We start from the raw sequence: 15,176 nt of genomic DNA on the forward strand, positions 1-15,176 counted from the left end.
CAGGGGACAGCTTGTGGTGCCAAAAGCTTTGAGATGGGGGTTTAGCCCTGCAGCTTTGGCTGGTTGTAGAGGAAGGTGGGTGTTGGGTGAGCCGGGGCTGCTTCCTCGGGCAGCCGGAGCCGCAACCACGTGCCGCTCCTGGCCAGACTCTCAGCGCTCCCTTATCTCCGTGTGTACAGCAGGAAAAGGGAAGCGGGAAGAGGAAGCGATTTCTCACGCGGCTTTGTATTTGCTCCTAATTAAATGTTGGTAGTCGATCTCTGCTTTCCCACCTTTCACTGCCGGCCTGGGGATGGTGTCTCTGGATCGCCCCGGCGCTATTCTCATGGCTGACCACACACATGCACACGCTGTTTGGGAGAAGCTGGAGTGACTTCCATGGGGAGATAGCAAGTAATATGCAGCAGTTAATGGACTCGGCCTCATGTTACAGTGAGCTGAAACAAGTAAGAGAGCTGATTACTTTCAAGCAAATAAAGTCACCAAGAGTAGTGAATTTATTCCCCAATTTTATACTTTCCTTCTGGCAGTAGCTTGCGTTGTCTAGACAGGAAGATGTGTGCAATCAGCTTTAAAGATGCAGCTTTATACCTCCCAGGGGAGAAAGACCTACATTCCTGACAAGCAAAGCTCTGTTAGGGTGAATGGGAAACAAATTACTCCCTTTTACTCTCGAAGGCAGCCGACATTGGTATTGCACAGGGCAGTGTTCTTACTGGGGCTCTCTGAAGGTGCCTCCTAAGATTTGCCAATGCTCTTGCTTTTGTCTTGCAAAGCCTGTCACTGTTTGCATGCAGACTTCCAGATGTACAACACCCAAGCTAGACATCCCCAAGAAAAGTTTGCTCTGAAACTTAGGCTCTGAGCCTTTGCAATACTGTTGGAAACCAAGGTGCTGCAGCTGGCGAGTGGAGTTCCCCAAGGTTTGTGCCATTTGCACCCTTGCAGAAAAGCAGAACACAGAGGGGTGGCCACCTGAGGCTTCTCACTGCACTCTGAGTGCATGTGACCCAGCAAATCACTGCACCTCTCTGCCCTGGCTTCCCTATTTAAGAAAAAAATGTTATCCTACTGATCTCCTGTGAATCCTTCCTCTTGCTGACAATATAATTCTGTATAAAATACAGTAATATTTAATTCAGGTAAATGTGACCAAGATTCAAAGATCTAAATTCTAAAGTTTTCATTTGATTTCCCTTGTATATGTATATGTTGTATCTATATAAATCTATACGTATAATATATATGAGATATATGTATCTACATATATATCTCTCTATAATATCTATATTCCTTCAGAATCTTTAAGGAATTTGTCTTTCTTTCTGACTCTGCTGTCAATTTACCAGACAGCATAACTAAGCACTGTTGCAGGCTTCACTTGTGCAAAGATATTTGCTATTTGTGCAAGGGTGAACCTGTGTTTTTAAATCCCTGCAGCTGGAGGCAGTGCCAAATGCAGATGCAGGGGTTGGTGCATCTGAACTCTGGGGCAGGGACTCATTTAGATGTGAATTTTAAACTCTACTTTTAAGTGCTTGTGCACTGGGAGCTGGGGATTCAGTTTGTACAAAGAGTTTTGCAGTAGTGCAGGGGAAAAAAGAAAAAGTGTTGTTTCATATGCCTAATGTGTGGTCCTGATGGCTGTGGTCGCTGGTGCCATCACAGGAGTTGTGTTTAGGTGGGTAGCTGGACTGCTGATACACAGCAGCTGAAGGCACATGTCATTTTTTGCATACAGAATTATATGTGCTTTCCTGAAAATGGAACTTAAATACCCCCCTCTCCCAAATTTGACTGATATTGATCCATGGATGCAGTGCAGAATGAATGAATTTTCTTTATGCAGAGGTGAGCCGATGATTTTAATCAAGCCACACATTTCCATTTTGTTTAGAAACTCAATCATAGCAGCAAACCAAACAAGAAAAGTCTCCTTGTATTCTGAATGATGTTATTTGTTTATCTGCCAAAGTGTTTAGCATTTCCTCAGGTCACAGACCAGCCCATGTCTGGCTATGTTAATACTGTAAGAGTTATGCAAAAGCAAAGTTTAAGAAAAATCCTTCAACTGAAAGAAATAGGATCTTAAAATCCCAAAACAGAGTATGGAAAGGTACACATCATGTCTGGCTTCTCTTTCCCCTTGTGGCAAATGTGACTCAAAGGAGTTGGGTTCTTTCCAGCTCGATCTGTATACAGTTTGGGGACGTTTTATTGTGAATAGGTCACCTTATAGTACACAAAAAATATTTCCTCCCAGAGTTCTGCATTCATAAATCTTTCTCGATTCTCACTCTCTTGAAACTGAAATCCAAGGGATTCCGTTTTCTTTGAGGCAAGAAGAGTGGAACAGAGCAAAGGAACACCTTGGCAAGGGCTGCACGTCGGTTCCCGGCACTGCCGAAGCTGCCGGTGCAGAGCCCTTCGCCCTCCCCTCTCCCTTCCCCGGGGAAGAGCAGGACTGAGAAAGCAGCTTCCCCATGGCTTGGGTGTTGCTAAGGGAGGGGGAAAAAATGAATTTAAAAGTTGTTACGTAGGGAAAAAAAAAGTTTTAAGTCTTTGCTTCTTTGTGGGGTTCTTGAAGGGTCACTTTTACTCCTTTGCCCTGCCAAAGTACAGATCAGTATTATGGTTAAACGCTAAAGCAGCTGCCTAGCATAGTAGAGGTGAGCATTTACTGGGAATGAGTCTCTTATAGCTCAGTGTTGAGGAGAGACATAGATCTGGAATGCAGCTTTAATGTGTTCCTTCATTTCACAATGAATGTTTCTATATAAAAATGAAGCACACAATATGAACTCATTTGTGTCCCTGCAAAGCAGGGTTAGCATTGCTGTTCCCATGTTGCAGACAATAGAGAGGTTTAGTAAGTTGGTCTCAGGACTGGGTGTCAAACTGAATTCAAAGTTCCTGGAACATTTCTGTGGGCTGTCCACCTTCTTTTTTCATTCCTCACACTGATGTGTCCTTAGCAGGTGAAAGGTAGATGGAAATGCTTATGGTAAATGATCACCTATATTATCCTTTAAAACATAATCAACTAACTCAAAATAAGGACACTCTTTTGCATAGTGGCATTTTATAATGCTATTTTGATTTCACAGTGATGTCATCCCAAAACATTGCCATAATGCCATAAATTATCAAATAATTATGCTGCTTTCTTCAACCGATCAGACAGCTATTTAAAATCTGGTCCTGTGAAGGACCAGAAGGCCTTTTACAATGCATTTTATAACCTCTCATCCAGCAGATGATACAAACATTGCCATATGAACAGGCAATCAAGTCCTCTTTTCTTTAAGTATGCATGCATTTATACAGACACACATCCACAGACATACATATTATTACAAGACTGAATAGTTTTGCCTTGGGAAACTCATTCTATACATGAGCAAACACCACTTAAAATTACTTTTAAAGGTGGCCAGTATTAAAAAACTGTGCACATAGCCAGTTCTGCTACAGCTGCTACTGACTCTGCTCACTGGGGGCAAATTTGCTTTTGTAATTTATTATCTGTTTTCTTCTGCTCCAGTCTCTCACCTACAACTCTGGGATTTTGTTCTGGCTGGACAAAGGGTAGGGTGAAAGCTGTTTTGCTGTCACAGTAAAAACCATTACAGTCCAAAGGATCCTCTCATCATTTTAGCTGGATTCTCAAGTCAGGCATGATAATAAACATGCTCAGTACTTCAAAACTCCTCTTCTCTCTCCCCCCTTGTAAAGACAAGATGGCTTTTGGTCATACAATAGCTTTTCATTGGAGGCCAGGAAATCTTGGATTTTAAAAGTACTGTGCTTAGGATGAGTTTCAGTATGACTCTCGTAGGACCTGGGCTTAATGGGTCTTCATGGGTAAACAGGGGGGTGATTCCTACAGTCATGCCTGTTCCTAGTAGATCTATCATTTTGATCTCTGCTGCCTTTAATCTTCTATACACTCTATACGTTTCCAAATCTCCCCATGGCTGCCATTGTACTTATCACATTCTTGGCAATGCTGCTCCCCAGTACCAACCCTTGTGCTTGGAGTCCAGCTCTGCTCCTCCTCCACCTCACTCTCAGAGCCAACTGGCATGTTTGCACAAAGCCTCGTACCCTATTTTCCCTCCTCACAATCTCCCGAAGCGCTTGTGTGAGTGAGTTATCGTAGGTGTCTGAGCTGCAGCTGGGCTGGTTTCTGTAATTCTTTCTTGCACAATCCATTCTTAAGGCCTGTTGACTTCAATGGAGCTATTCATGTAAGTGGAGGCTGCACATTCAGGCCCTTGGGTTGTAAGGTCTCTGGGGCATAGACCCTGTCTTTGTATGCCTTGCAAATATGTGCTAGATGAGTAATGATAGCTCAGAAGAGTGAGTGTCGCTTTACATTTGCCATACTGGAGGAAGGTTGCCAGGATTGCATTGATGCTGCATGTGGTCCCCTTCCAGGGAGGGAATTAATCCCTCTATGCAAAGATACCTCCTGCTGACTGGTGAAAAGAAAAAAAAAGGGGGGAAAAAATGGTTTGGCCATGAATACCATTAGCTTAATCTTCCTTTTCTCTGATCTTCCAGTACTATTTGCTTTGTATGGCTTCATCAAGGTTTTGTATGTGGACAGAATAATTGAAAACAAATTTGGCATGTCTCAGACCATAAAGTTCCCTTTCAGCTAGATCGCTGGCTATGTGGTAGATAAATGTCTGGTTTTCATTTTTTGGTTATGTGAGAAATTTAGAATGGTTTGATTTGTAATTCTGAATGTTAATAAAGAAGGAAAAGTTTCTTCGTCTCCTGCCTATGCCTGTGGAGGAATTCTGCCTTTCTGGCTTTCTTGCTTCTCTTGCAGCAAATGCTGCTTATGAAATGTTATTTAGTACAGAAGAGTCTGTTTATGCTCTTGAACCCCAGAGGCCTCAGTCCCTAAGGTCAACTAAGACCTTGTGCTGTATAGTCTAAGACCAAAAATGCCATCCCTACCTGTACAGATAGTATTTTAATATAATGCAAAAGGAATGGCTAAAGGTGAACCAGTAGTTGAGGGAAAGATGAGCTTCAAGGAGCAGTGAGTCAATGCTAGTTCACTGAAGTGATTTCAGGAACAAGAACATATTTCCTCTTAAGAATTCTGCAGACAGGGAGATTTGTAGGGTGGAGATGTAGCTGTGAAGAGGGAACATCCTCCCTGGGAGAAGAGGCTGATGGGCAGAAAATGCAATGCTCTAAGTGTTTAAGATGCTGGTGTTTGAGGCTGGATTGGGGATGTTTGAGAAAAGGTGTTGATAACTGAGTAAAAAATGAGAGGTGAGAGGGCAAACAGAAGAGCAGAGCTTTGAAGATGAAGGCAGGCAGCTTATGTCTGATGTGAGTGACACAGGGGAAGCTGGAGAGATCTGAAGCTTGGGGTGACTCGAGCAGAGTGAGGGATTGGAAGGACAGTCCTTCCAGCTGGGTTTGAAATGGATGTGAGCTGAGCAAGATTGCATGTGCCAGGGCCAGAGAAAGGGATGTGGCAGGGTTCACGAATTTCTGAAATGTTTATACACAGTTTTAACATTTCAGTTCTCTAAATCATGGACACATTTGCTGGATACTTCCTGTTCAGGGGTAAAACCCCCTTAACATCTAAACTGGCCTTGAATTAGGAATCAAAAGCTGAAGCTGAGCGTGTCAGTTTCTGTCCAGCCTAACATTCAGTAAAATATCATCTGCAGGCTGGACATCACATAGGGTCTGATTCAAAGCCCCCTATGTCAGTGGGCACTTCCCATTAGTTTTGATACGGTCTGGAGAAGATGCAGAAGGTACTTTGTGTATCTTCAGCAATACAAGTGGGAGACTTTCTTCTGTCCTTGCCGTGTTTCCTGCTGATGGGAAGCAGGAATCGCTGCCCAAGGCTGCAAGTGTGAGGAGTCAATGCAGCTTTGCAGCTTTATCCACTCCACAGAGAAGAATCTTCTGAACCTCATTTACAAATCAGTCACTGCAAATTAAACAAGTGCATTCAAAAGTGTATCTTTTGAGGGGATTTACCAATCTGTTTTGGAGAGAACCAACACATTTCTGGTAATAGATAACTTGTCTGAAATTTTTTTTTCCTGATATTTTTTTCTTCTTGAGTTATTTGGTATTATAACCATTAATTACATGTTTTCCATTCCCTGTGTGTCACGGACTCCAGCAAATATTCTTAAGAGCTTGTCTCTCTCTGAGAGTTGGAAAGAGTCTGTGCTGTACTTATCTTTAAGTCTCCGTGCATCTCCACATCTGTATAGATGTCTGTAGATCTGTTTGGTTTCTGACACAAAGGCATTGTGAGCACTGTGTGTGATAACAGATTTTTAATGTCTTGCCAGCTTCACGGTTACATGGAGAACAAGCCCTTGGGTCTCCAGATCTTCATTGGAACAGCAGATGAACGGATACTTAAACCTCACGCTTTCTATCAAGTCCATCGCATTACGGGAAAAACCGTCACCACCACCAGCTATGAAAAAATCATTGGCAACACCAAAGTTTTAGAGATCCCACTGGAACCCAAAAACAACATGAAAGCAACGTAAGCATATTTCTTTTTATTAGCAAAGTTGAGGAGGATTAAACTGGCCATGTGAAATTCCATCTCTTTGGAAAGGAGTAATGATGTCTGCTCTGGAGGGACTCCCCTTTCCAAAGCATTGGGATGATATATGAGTTTAAGACCCTTTTTACATAAGCATGAGCAGCATTACAAGCACCTGGGTTGAAGCTGCTCAGAGTTACGGTTCATCAGGTGACCATGCAGGCATTTTTGCTCTTTACCCCAATTGCCATAGTGACTATATTGGAGTCATCTGTTGTCTTCAAACTCAGAATGGTTTTGTAGGGCACTAAGGAAAACAAGACTCCAATCCCAAATGTTTATGCTGCAGGGATGCAACGGGAAAGCAAGGACCCTAGACAGTGGAGGAAAGATGTACGATTCATTTTACAACATTTAATGGAATAGAAAACATCTCTTCTGAGCTCAGCCAAGTTCTCTGTCCACCAAATCCCACTCTCTTCTTGTCATAGGTGAACAGAAAAGCAAGTACAGGCACATCTTTTCTGTATTACTCCTTCCAGTTTTATGGAGGCAAAGGGATGAAGTGGGCACCAGTCTGAAACTTCAGGCTTGGATGTGTGCCAGGTAGCATGAGAGTGATTGCTCTGCAGAAGGAAGAGCTGTATCTCCATCCTTCAGGGGATACTGACAAAATTGGCAGAGCAGCTATGTTTTTAAGCCCCCCTACTTCATCGCAAAATCCACATTCTTTCTTCATATATCTCTTTTTCAGAAAATGTACCTCATTCCTTCCTTTCCTTCAAGTCTCTCCTCTCTACACCCAAGGAAATAAATAAAAGTCCATATCTCAAAGTTAAGCAGCCAAATGCTGAACGGTACATGATTGTTTCTAATGAGTAACGCTGGAATACTAAACCCCTGCACACATGCAATGGCAAGGAGGAGTGTAGGTGTAGGAAACAGCTTGGCATTTATGCCTCCCAAAATGTGAAATCAAAGGAAGAGAAATGGTTTATCTTTAAAACTGATATCAAAATGGGTTGGCAGTGCCTGTAATAACAGTGCTCACTGCACCCTCTGAAGACTGTTGCTGAGCTGAAGATCTCAGATACTGTAAATATTAATTGGCACATTCACTAGGTTACACTGGACTCTCTAAGAAGTTAACCTGCACTTACACCAATATTAAATTGTAATACTGGTTTAAGCAATCCTAATCCTTTCATTGCTGCTCAGCCCCATCCTGTGCCCTGTATCCTTCCGTTGTGCAGGAGTGTGGTGAATGGGAGCTGAGAACCATTTCTGCTCTGCCAGGCTATTGCCTTGTCTGGGAGCAACAACTCAGGGCTTTTGAGGATCATGTGGTGACCTGGACCAGGGATAGAGAGCCCAGTTGTAGCAGAAGCACCTACCTTGTCCAAAAGGAGGAGAGAGCAATTTGATTCCTATTTTGGACTTGAATGCTTGAGTTACATCAGTGGGGAAAACATGCCTGAATTGTGCATGCAATTAGCTGTTTCATCTGTCATGATTCCCTGTGGAGCTGAACTAATTTGCCCAGACAATGGCTGCTGTGCAGTCTCTGGGCACTGAGCTGTTTGGAGAGCTACCAGTGGAGGCTTTAATTCTCTTTAGTTCACAGAGGGCTGCACCACAGGCTTAGCTTATCACCTGTCTCAGCATGCACTTCTGGTTCTGGCTCACTCTCCCTGCCCTGGTATGGCAGGATGGGCTCTGCTGTGGGCACTCTCTGCTTAGCACAGGGGGAAAATAAGACGGGGTTGTAATGTTTGGAGAATGGCCTCTGCAGTCCCTAGAGTAAAGGCCACTGCTAGCCTTTGGCTGGGACATGCCTGGGGTGTGCTGAGCCACGGGGTCCAAACTTGCTGCATGTCAGTGCTTTCTTCCCCTGTATCTGCCGAAATGGTGATGTGTAGATCCTAAACAGAACCCAAGCAAAACAGCTTAATCCTCTGGACTGTCAGCTGTTTGAGAGCAGGAGCGTTAAGCTAACCGGTGGTGTGTTTGGCAGCATTGACTGCGCGGGGATCCTGAAGCTGCGGAACGCGGACATTGAGCTGCGCAAGGGAGAGACGGACATCGGCAGGAAGAACACCCGCGTGCGCCTCGTCTTCCGCGTGCACATCCCCGAGGCCAACGGCAGGATCATTTCTCTGCAGGCAGCTTCCAACCCCATCGAATGCTGTAAGTATCCCCTGAGAGTTGCTCGTTCTCTGTCGTCTTGCCACTCTGCTCAAAGCTAGTTCTGAGGGGAAAACACCCAGTGTTCACTGTGAGCGCTGTGTTCAGTGTTGGTCCCTCACTACAAGAAAGAGATACTGAGGTGCTGGAGTGTGTCCAGAGACGGGCACTGGAGCTGGGGAAGGACCTGGAGCACAAGTGTGATGGGGAGGCTGAGGGGAGACAATTGCACTCTCTGCAACTACCTGACAGGAGGTTGTAGCAAGGTCGAGGTCAATCTCTTCTCTCAAGTAATGAGCGCGGAAATAGCCTCAAGTTGCCCCAGGGGAGGTTTAGATTGAAGCTGAGGAAGAACTTTTTCCCTGAGAGGGTTTTCAGCCCCTGTCCCAGGCTGCCCAGGGAGCTGGGGGAGTCCCCAGCCCTGGAGCTGAGGGCCATGGGTTAGTGGTGAACTTGGCAGTGTGACGTGAGTAGTTGGATTTAGTGATCTTAAAGGTCTTTTCCAACCAAAATGATTGTATGGTTCTGTGTCTTTATGCTCAGGTAGGCAAGCCCAAGGTGCTCTGCTCTTCCTGTGCTGGTTGTGTCTCCGCCACGATTTGAGTGACCTGTGGCTCTTACCTATATATACTTCCTTTTCTGAAACAAGCTTTGGTGGCAGGTGGCTCTTCACAGTGTTTAAAGTTTGTGAGGGCAAGGAGGGACTTTGGGGCTTTTTGCAAAGTTTATTTATTAATGTGTTGCTGCTGGATCCTTCTGGCTAGCATGTCTTTTCTGGGAGCAGGGAGCCAGTGTGGGTGTGTGTATAGGGTTTTATATACATTCTCCTTGTTTGTGCATGAGCATGTAAGCTGTCTGCCTTCCCAGGAGTGGTTTTCTTTTGAGTGAAGGCAGAACCAGAGCTTGTTATCTACAAGCTGGCAGGTGGCTGGAGGTTTTGAACTCAAACCTGGGCTGGATCCTGCTGTGGCCAGTCGCACAGCTGAAGTAGTGACCATATTCCTCTTGATCTGAGCTGTGGCAGGAACACAACTGAAATGGAGAAGCAGGTTTAATTTTGAGGCTTAGGTGCATCCTGAATATTGATTTTTATTCTGGATGTCAGCACTAGGGAGTGTACAGCTCAGGAGGCTGCAGCTGAAGCATGAAAAACCTGGGTTGCTCTGGTATTCCCCTGAGGGACAGAGCAAACTTGCAGTTTTGACTTCTGAGGGGTAAATTCTATTAGCATGTAAGCTGAGAAACCTGCACCTCCCACTCATGTTAACATACTGGATCCTGAGAAAGAGAGGCCTCTGATAAGGTGCCACGGGGGTGTTGCAGTCATTTCTGGAAGGGCTCCACCCACTTTGCTGGTTCATGTGCATCCTGTGATGCTTTTTGTTGGTAAATGGTGCCTTTTCAGTGGTTTGGGGATTTCACAAATACATAACAGTTTTCCTCTACCTTTGCTGGATGACTCATCCCTTTTGCTGTAAATCATGTGAAGAAAGTTTCTCATGTGTGAGTTTTAATTATGGAGATACAGACAACTTAAGTAACAACTGCTTAGAATGAGAAAGGAGACAGTTTTGTGTGCTAAATTAAGAGATATTGTGGCTGGGGAATTATTGATGGCAGCTTTTTATAAAACAGTAGAAATGAATAAACAAGGCAAGGCCAAGGAGATGATGATGGGTATGTATGATCTCTTGGCAGTGTTTATGAGAAGCTGCCAACCATCAGAGCATTTTAACAGCTGAGTGAAGTCTCCATGACAGGGAAGGGAAAATAGTAGGAGTAGCCACTACCTTTCTCCATAGGAAACATTAAAGATCCTTGATGGGACCAGATGGCTGAAACAATAGTAGCCTCCACCCCAAACCTGTCCCTGCTGAAACAAAGGCCCATTTGCTAAAGGAAACCAGCAAACTGCAGCTTCTGTGGATAGGAAGAGAACTGTGGCAAAGGATCACCTGGCTTCTCCCTCAATTTCTTTTCTGGGTGGAAACAGCCCATTCCTGCCTGCAATGGGGAGCTTCTCAGGTGGGGAAACTCCAGATGTAATTCCTACATCCATTGTATAGAAAACCAGCACGAGCCCAGGGCAGAGGGTGGATGGTTCCTGGGTCATGCAGGGAGCCCCGCAGCTCACACCCCACATATTCAGATTCTCCTATGGGAAAATCAAATATGAGTTAGCCAGACATTTCTAAGACCCTTCCACAATTGCACATTGTATTTGTGCCCATTGCCAAAGAGTGTTTGAGCAGAAATCCAGTCTGGTTTGCAGAATAAGATCACGTTTTTCCAAATTGTACATGCACACCTCATTTGCCTGTGCAGTGACTGCTATTTACAATGGCTTGTTTCAGATGACTAGGCATTTATACTGACATGTGTTTGCTTTGATGTGTCTTAGGGGCATAAAAAAGCCAAGAATGGAGATACCAGTGTAAGTGGCTTATCTTTTTGGTTTGTTTTTAAAATTAAAATATGAAAGTGTTGTCTGCATAGCAGCCAGCAAAGGTCCTACAAGAACAAAATCATTTGTTCCCTAAGGAAAAAAAAAGTGTTATTTTTGGAATACTGGATATACTGGCAGTTTGGAGAGATACATTAAGGACTGTGCTTTTCTGAACTCATGGAGTAGAGTGTGATCTGGTGTAGTAAGCCTCTTCCATTTGGAATGCATGTTGCATATTTAGCAATGTTTTTTGCATTTTGATAGCACTTCCTGATCTCAGCCCAGTTCTGGGAAGATGGCTAAAAACATTAGTTGCTTCAGCCAGCATTAGTAATGGAAGTTAAATCACACCGGAGATAATAATCTCAGTTTCTTCCAGACAATCTGCACATGTTGCAGAGCTCGTAGTCTCAGGCAAGCTCAGGTGCCTTGTCAAGAAGGGACATGCTGAGCAGCTGTGACGTTTTCTCCTTGTGTCCCACCTCCCACCTTTGTGTGCTGCTGGGATTCTCTGGTTTTGTTTTTCCTTTGTTTGTTTTTCATTGTTTCTGACAATGCCTCCTGGGAATTCCCACCTGAGGGATTCTCCTGTCTGGTAGCTGTTAACAATAGCCTACTGGGAAAGTCTTAGTAAGTAGCAGCTTTAAGATAACTGGATGTTTCCCCACCAGTGGTGTTCCCCCCGAGAGCACTGTTGCTACCAACAGAATATCTGAGCTCTCTCCTCGGCAGAAGCCGATCCCGGCTCGAAACTCCCACTGGTGTCAGCAGATCATTAGCTGCAATGAAGCAAGAACTGTGAAGTATCTGTTTTTCATGGGTCCATTTAATTCCACCTCATCTGTGTCACATTCAGCACTTGACAGGTTTTAGGAGGGGATATCACAGGTTCAAAGCATCATCCGGAGCAAGTTCCTCCCCAGGCAGCTGTGTAGGAGGACCAAGGAGGTGGTATGTTGTTAAATGATCAGTTATGCCTCAAAATGGACCTCATATCCAGACAAGCTGGCACATTCAGCAGCTTGCAGCTTTTTTCTCCCGTTGCCTGTTGATTCATTCTGAAGTCACTGAGGAGGCAAAGGCATTTGAAAGACCTCTGATAATTGTAGCAACAGGCCATCGCTTAGAAATCAAAAGCCACTGTCTTGTAGGTGTGGTGCTGAAAGAGTGAGAAAAATCTCTTGTCCTGGGCATTGTTCCACACTGAGTCCATGAAATGGCAGCAAGCCCAAAAGGCACTAATGTGAGATGTCCCTGGGATCCACAGCTGATGGGTCCGTGGCCTGACTCCTCTGTCTGCGCCCCTGTAACAGCCTTGTGCTGTCATCTGTGCTACAGTTGTGTGTGCCTGAATGTCCATCTCTGCTGGTGTGGGTCTGTGCTTTAGGCACAGGCATAAGGCAGCTGATGGCAAGGAGCTTGCTGGGCCAGGGGGCTGTCACAGAGCTGCCATCACAGGAGGTGGTGAAATGGCAGGCATGAAATGTTACTGGGTCAACTTGTCCCTTCAAATACAGTCCTAATTACAGCAAGCCAGTCAGAAAATCAGCCATGGAAGGTCTTGGTATTTGCAGACATGATCATTGCTCTGCTTGTTAAGACAAGTAGACACTAGTTCTATTCATTTGCTTTGATTTACCTTTTCACCATAACCTGAAACTCATTTCTTGGTGAGTGATTGATCTCTGGAGTTCTGTTTCTACTCCTCAGCTGAAGCATCCATGGAACAGAGAAGGAGCAGTATTGAAGGGAGTTCAGAGCAGCCACATAAGCACCTGTGAGGCAGCTTGTTTTACTACATGCTGTCAGCAACCAAAACCTGCTTTATGTAAGTGTCTGCAAGATGTGAGAGTAAGGCTTAGAAGCATCATTCACACTGTGTCAGAGTTTTTATTCTACTGGATCTTGGTTAAACCTTCCTGAAGTGTGTCACAGTTCTTGTTTCATATATTCCATGTTTGCTGATTCTAAGCTGTGCTTATGAGTCCCTTAAAATGCAAACAATTGCACTTGGCACGAGTGAGAAGGAGCCTAAAATCTTGTTCTTATAATAGATATTCCGAGGTGGTGAAAAAGCAAAACAAACAAAACTTATTGCTAAAGAACTGTGTATCCATCTGAGGAACTTAAATAGTTTCTATTATTGACCAGATTTTGTTCCACTAAATTGGGTCAAATATCTTATTTCCCTTTAATCAATTTCCCTGGAAGTTTCCTTTATTTTTCTCTCCTTCTAGTAGATTTTCCCATAATATTAGACAATCTGAGCCTATGATGTGTGACACATTAATAACTACAGAGGAAAGAGCTAGTCATGTAAAAGAATGTTGTCTTGGCAAACTAGTGAGTGCTTTTCCTCGGGAGCTGTGCTGGTTGGAATATGATGGCAGGCAAGAAGGAGCCCTAGTTTATTGAGACAAAAAATCAGAAACAAATGGTCTCTCTGCACTTGGGAGATACCCTTTTGCGAGTTTAACCATAACCATGATTTTATTATGTGAGTAGCATGGTTTCCAGTTGAATGAAAGTGATTTTTTTGCTCCTTTCGTTTCAACTTCAAGGCAGCCTTGCAGTTTACCATAAATACAGCTGACACAAAACCTGGTTGTTTTTCTGAAGTGATTTTTTTTTTTTCTCTCTTAAAGCACAGAATTAAAAAGCTAATTCTGACAACATTTGCCACTTTTAATGTGGAACCAGAATATTTCAATCGGGAAAGTCTGAGTCAGACAGAAGGAAAATGCCCGCCCTTGTTGCAGGCTGCAAGCCCTGCTCTGAGGATAAACTCCTGTTTCCTTCTTGTCTTTGCAATACTGCTGTTGGTAAAGGCAGGCACTGCAGCATGTTATGGAGAGCATAGATTTCTGAGCATAACTTAAGCTCAGCAGATCTCCTCCACAAGGGATTAAAGGGAAATACTGTGCATACCCACAGAGATGATCGACAGAGAAGTGAACCGAGGCCATGGTTTTCCTGTCATTAATCACATGCTGGTTTGGTGAGCTGGCTGCAGTTCATAGAAAGTATCATACGTATCTGACACTGCTGCCATCAGTGCTTGTCACTCCTCCTTCACGAGGACATTGTAAAATGAATTATGTGCAGAAAGGGAGGTGGAGAAAAGCCCTCTATTTTTGGTGCTTTTTTTCTTGGATAGCTCTGCACAAACTGCTGATTAAGTCTTGCTGGCAACAAATTGGAAACTGTTGTCATTCACACTGGGTTCTTCTTTTCATAGTATTTAGATCACATTTTCAAGGTTTCCCATCTAACCACGAGGCTTGGAGATTTGCTTTATTTACTTGATTCTCACTTAAGTCTTCCACTGCCCCATACTCCTATCAGCTGGTAACTGATCCCATCTCTTTGATTAGAAGATTGCTGCTCTCTAGGGTGCCTTACTGATGTCTAGCTGCCTGCTAGAGGTATCTCCTGCCTCTGGTCCTCACATGGCTCCCCTGCTGCAGCTCACCATCCTTTGCCTCTCCTCCCACCAGAGAGCTCAGGGTGCTGCAGCAAGTGATAGATGGGATCAAAGTCTCTCAGGACCTTAATGTGTTGGGTAAGCATTGGGCACAGGAGCTCTCCTCCTATCAATCCTACCACCGGCAGGCAGCTCATAGTAAATAAACACAGCGTGACAGGAGGAATGAAATATTTACTTTGGCTCATTAAGGTTTGCACTGAGGTGAAAGAATTAATCCCACAACAAATTATGTCTCTGCTACTGCTTCTAGGGTTTGGTATTTTTTTTTTAGTACTAGATAGACATCTCTATCTGCTCAAGTCCAACAGAAACTACTGACTGGAGCCAAGAGCCTTTGGGCATTTGGAAAGACATATCAGGAGTGGTGTGTCGTGACTTGAAGACTTCATCAATCTGGGGTGGGTTGGGTCTGCCCTGTGCAGGGGCACAGTAAGGACAAGGTGGATCCAAGGAGGGATCTGGACATTTGGCCTAGGATGACTAGCCACACATTTTTATTTATTTGG

General features: G+C 44.2%; 1 protein-coding gene across 2 annotated transcripts in view; it reads left to right on the forward strand.

The window, feature by feature from the left end:
- NFATC2 (nuclear factor of activated T cells 2) overlaps positions 1 to 15,176 on the forward strand; it is an 86,709-nt gene that overhangs the window by 20,931 nt on the left and 50,602 nt on the right. For both annotated transcript variants that reach the window (XM_062008978.1, XM_062008979.1), the window contains exons 4-5: positions 6,348 to 6,550; positions 8,568 to 8,740. In XM_062008978.1, the coding sequence (XP_061864962.1) occupies positions 6,348 to 6,550; positions 8,568 to 8,740 (376 nt within the window). The remainder of the gene's footprint in view (positions 1 to 6,347; positions 6,551 to 8,567; positions 8,741 to 15,176) is intronic.

The sequence above is a fragment of the Colius striatus genome, chromosome 16 (genome assembly GCF_028858725.1).
Source record: "Colius striatus isolate bColStr4 chromosome 16, bColStr4.1.hap1, whole genome shotgun sequence".
Lineage (NCBI taxonomy): Eukaryota > Metazoa > Chordata > Aves > Coliiformes > Coliidae > Colius > Colius striatus.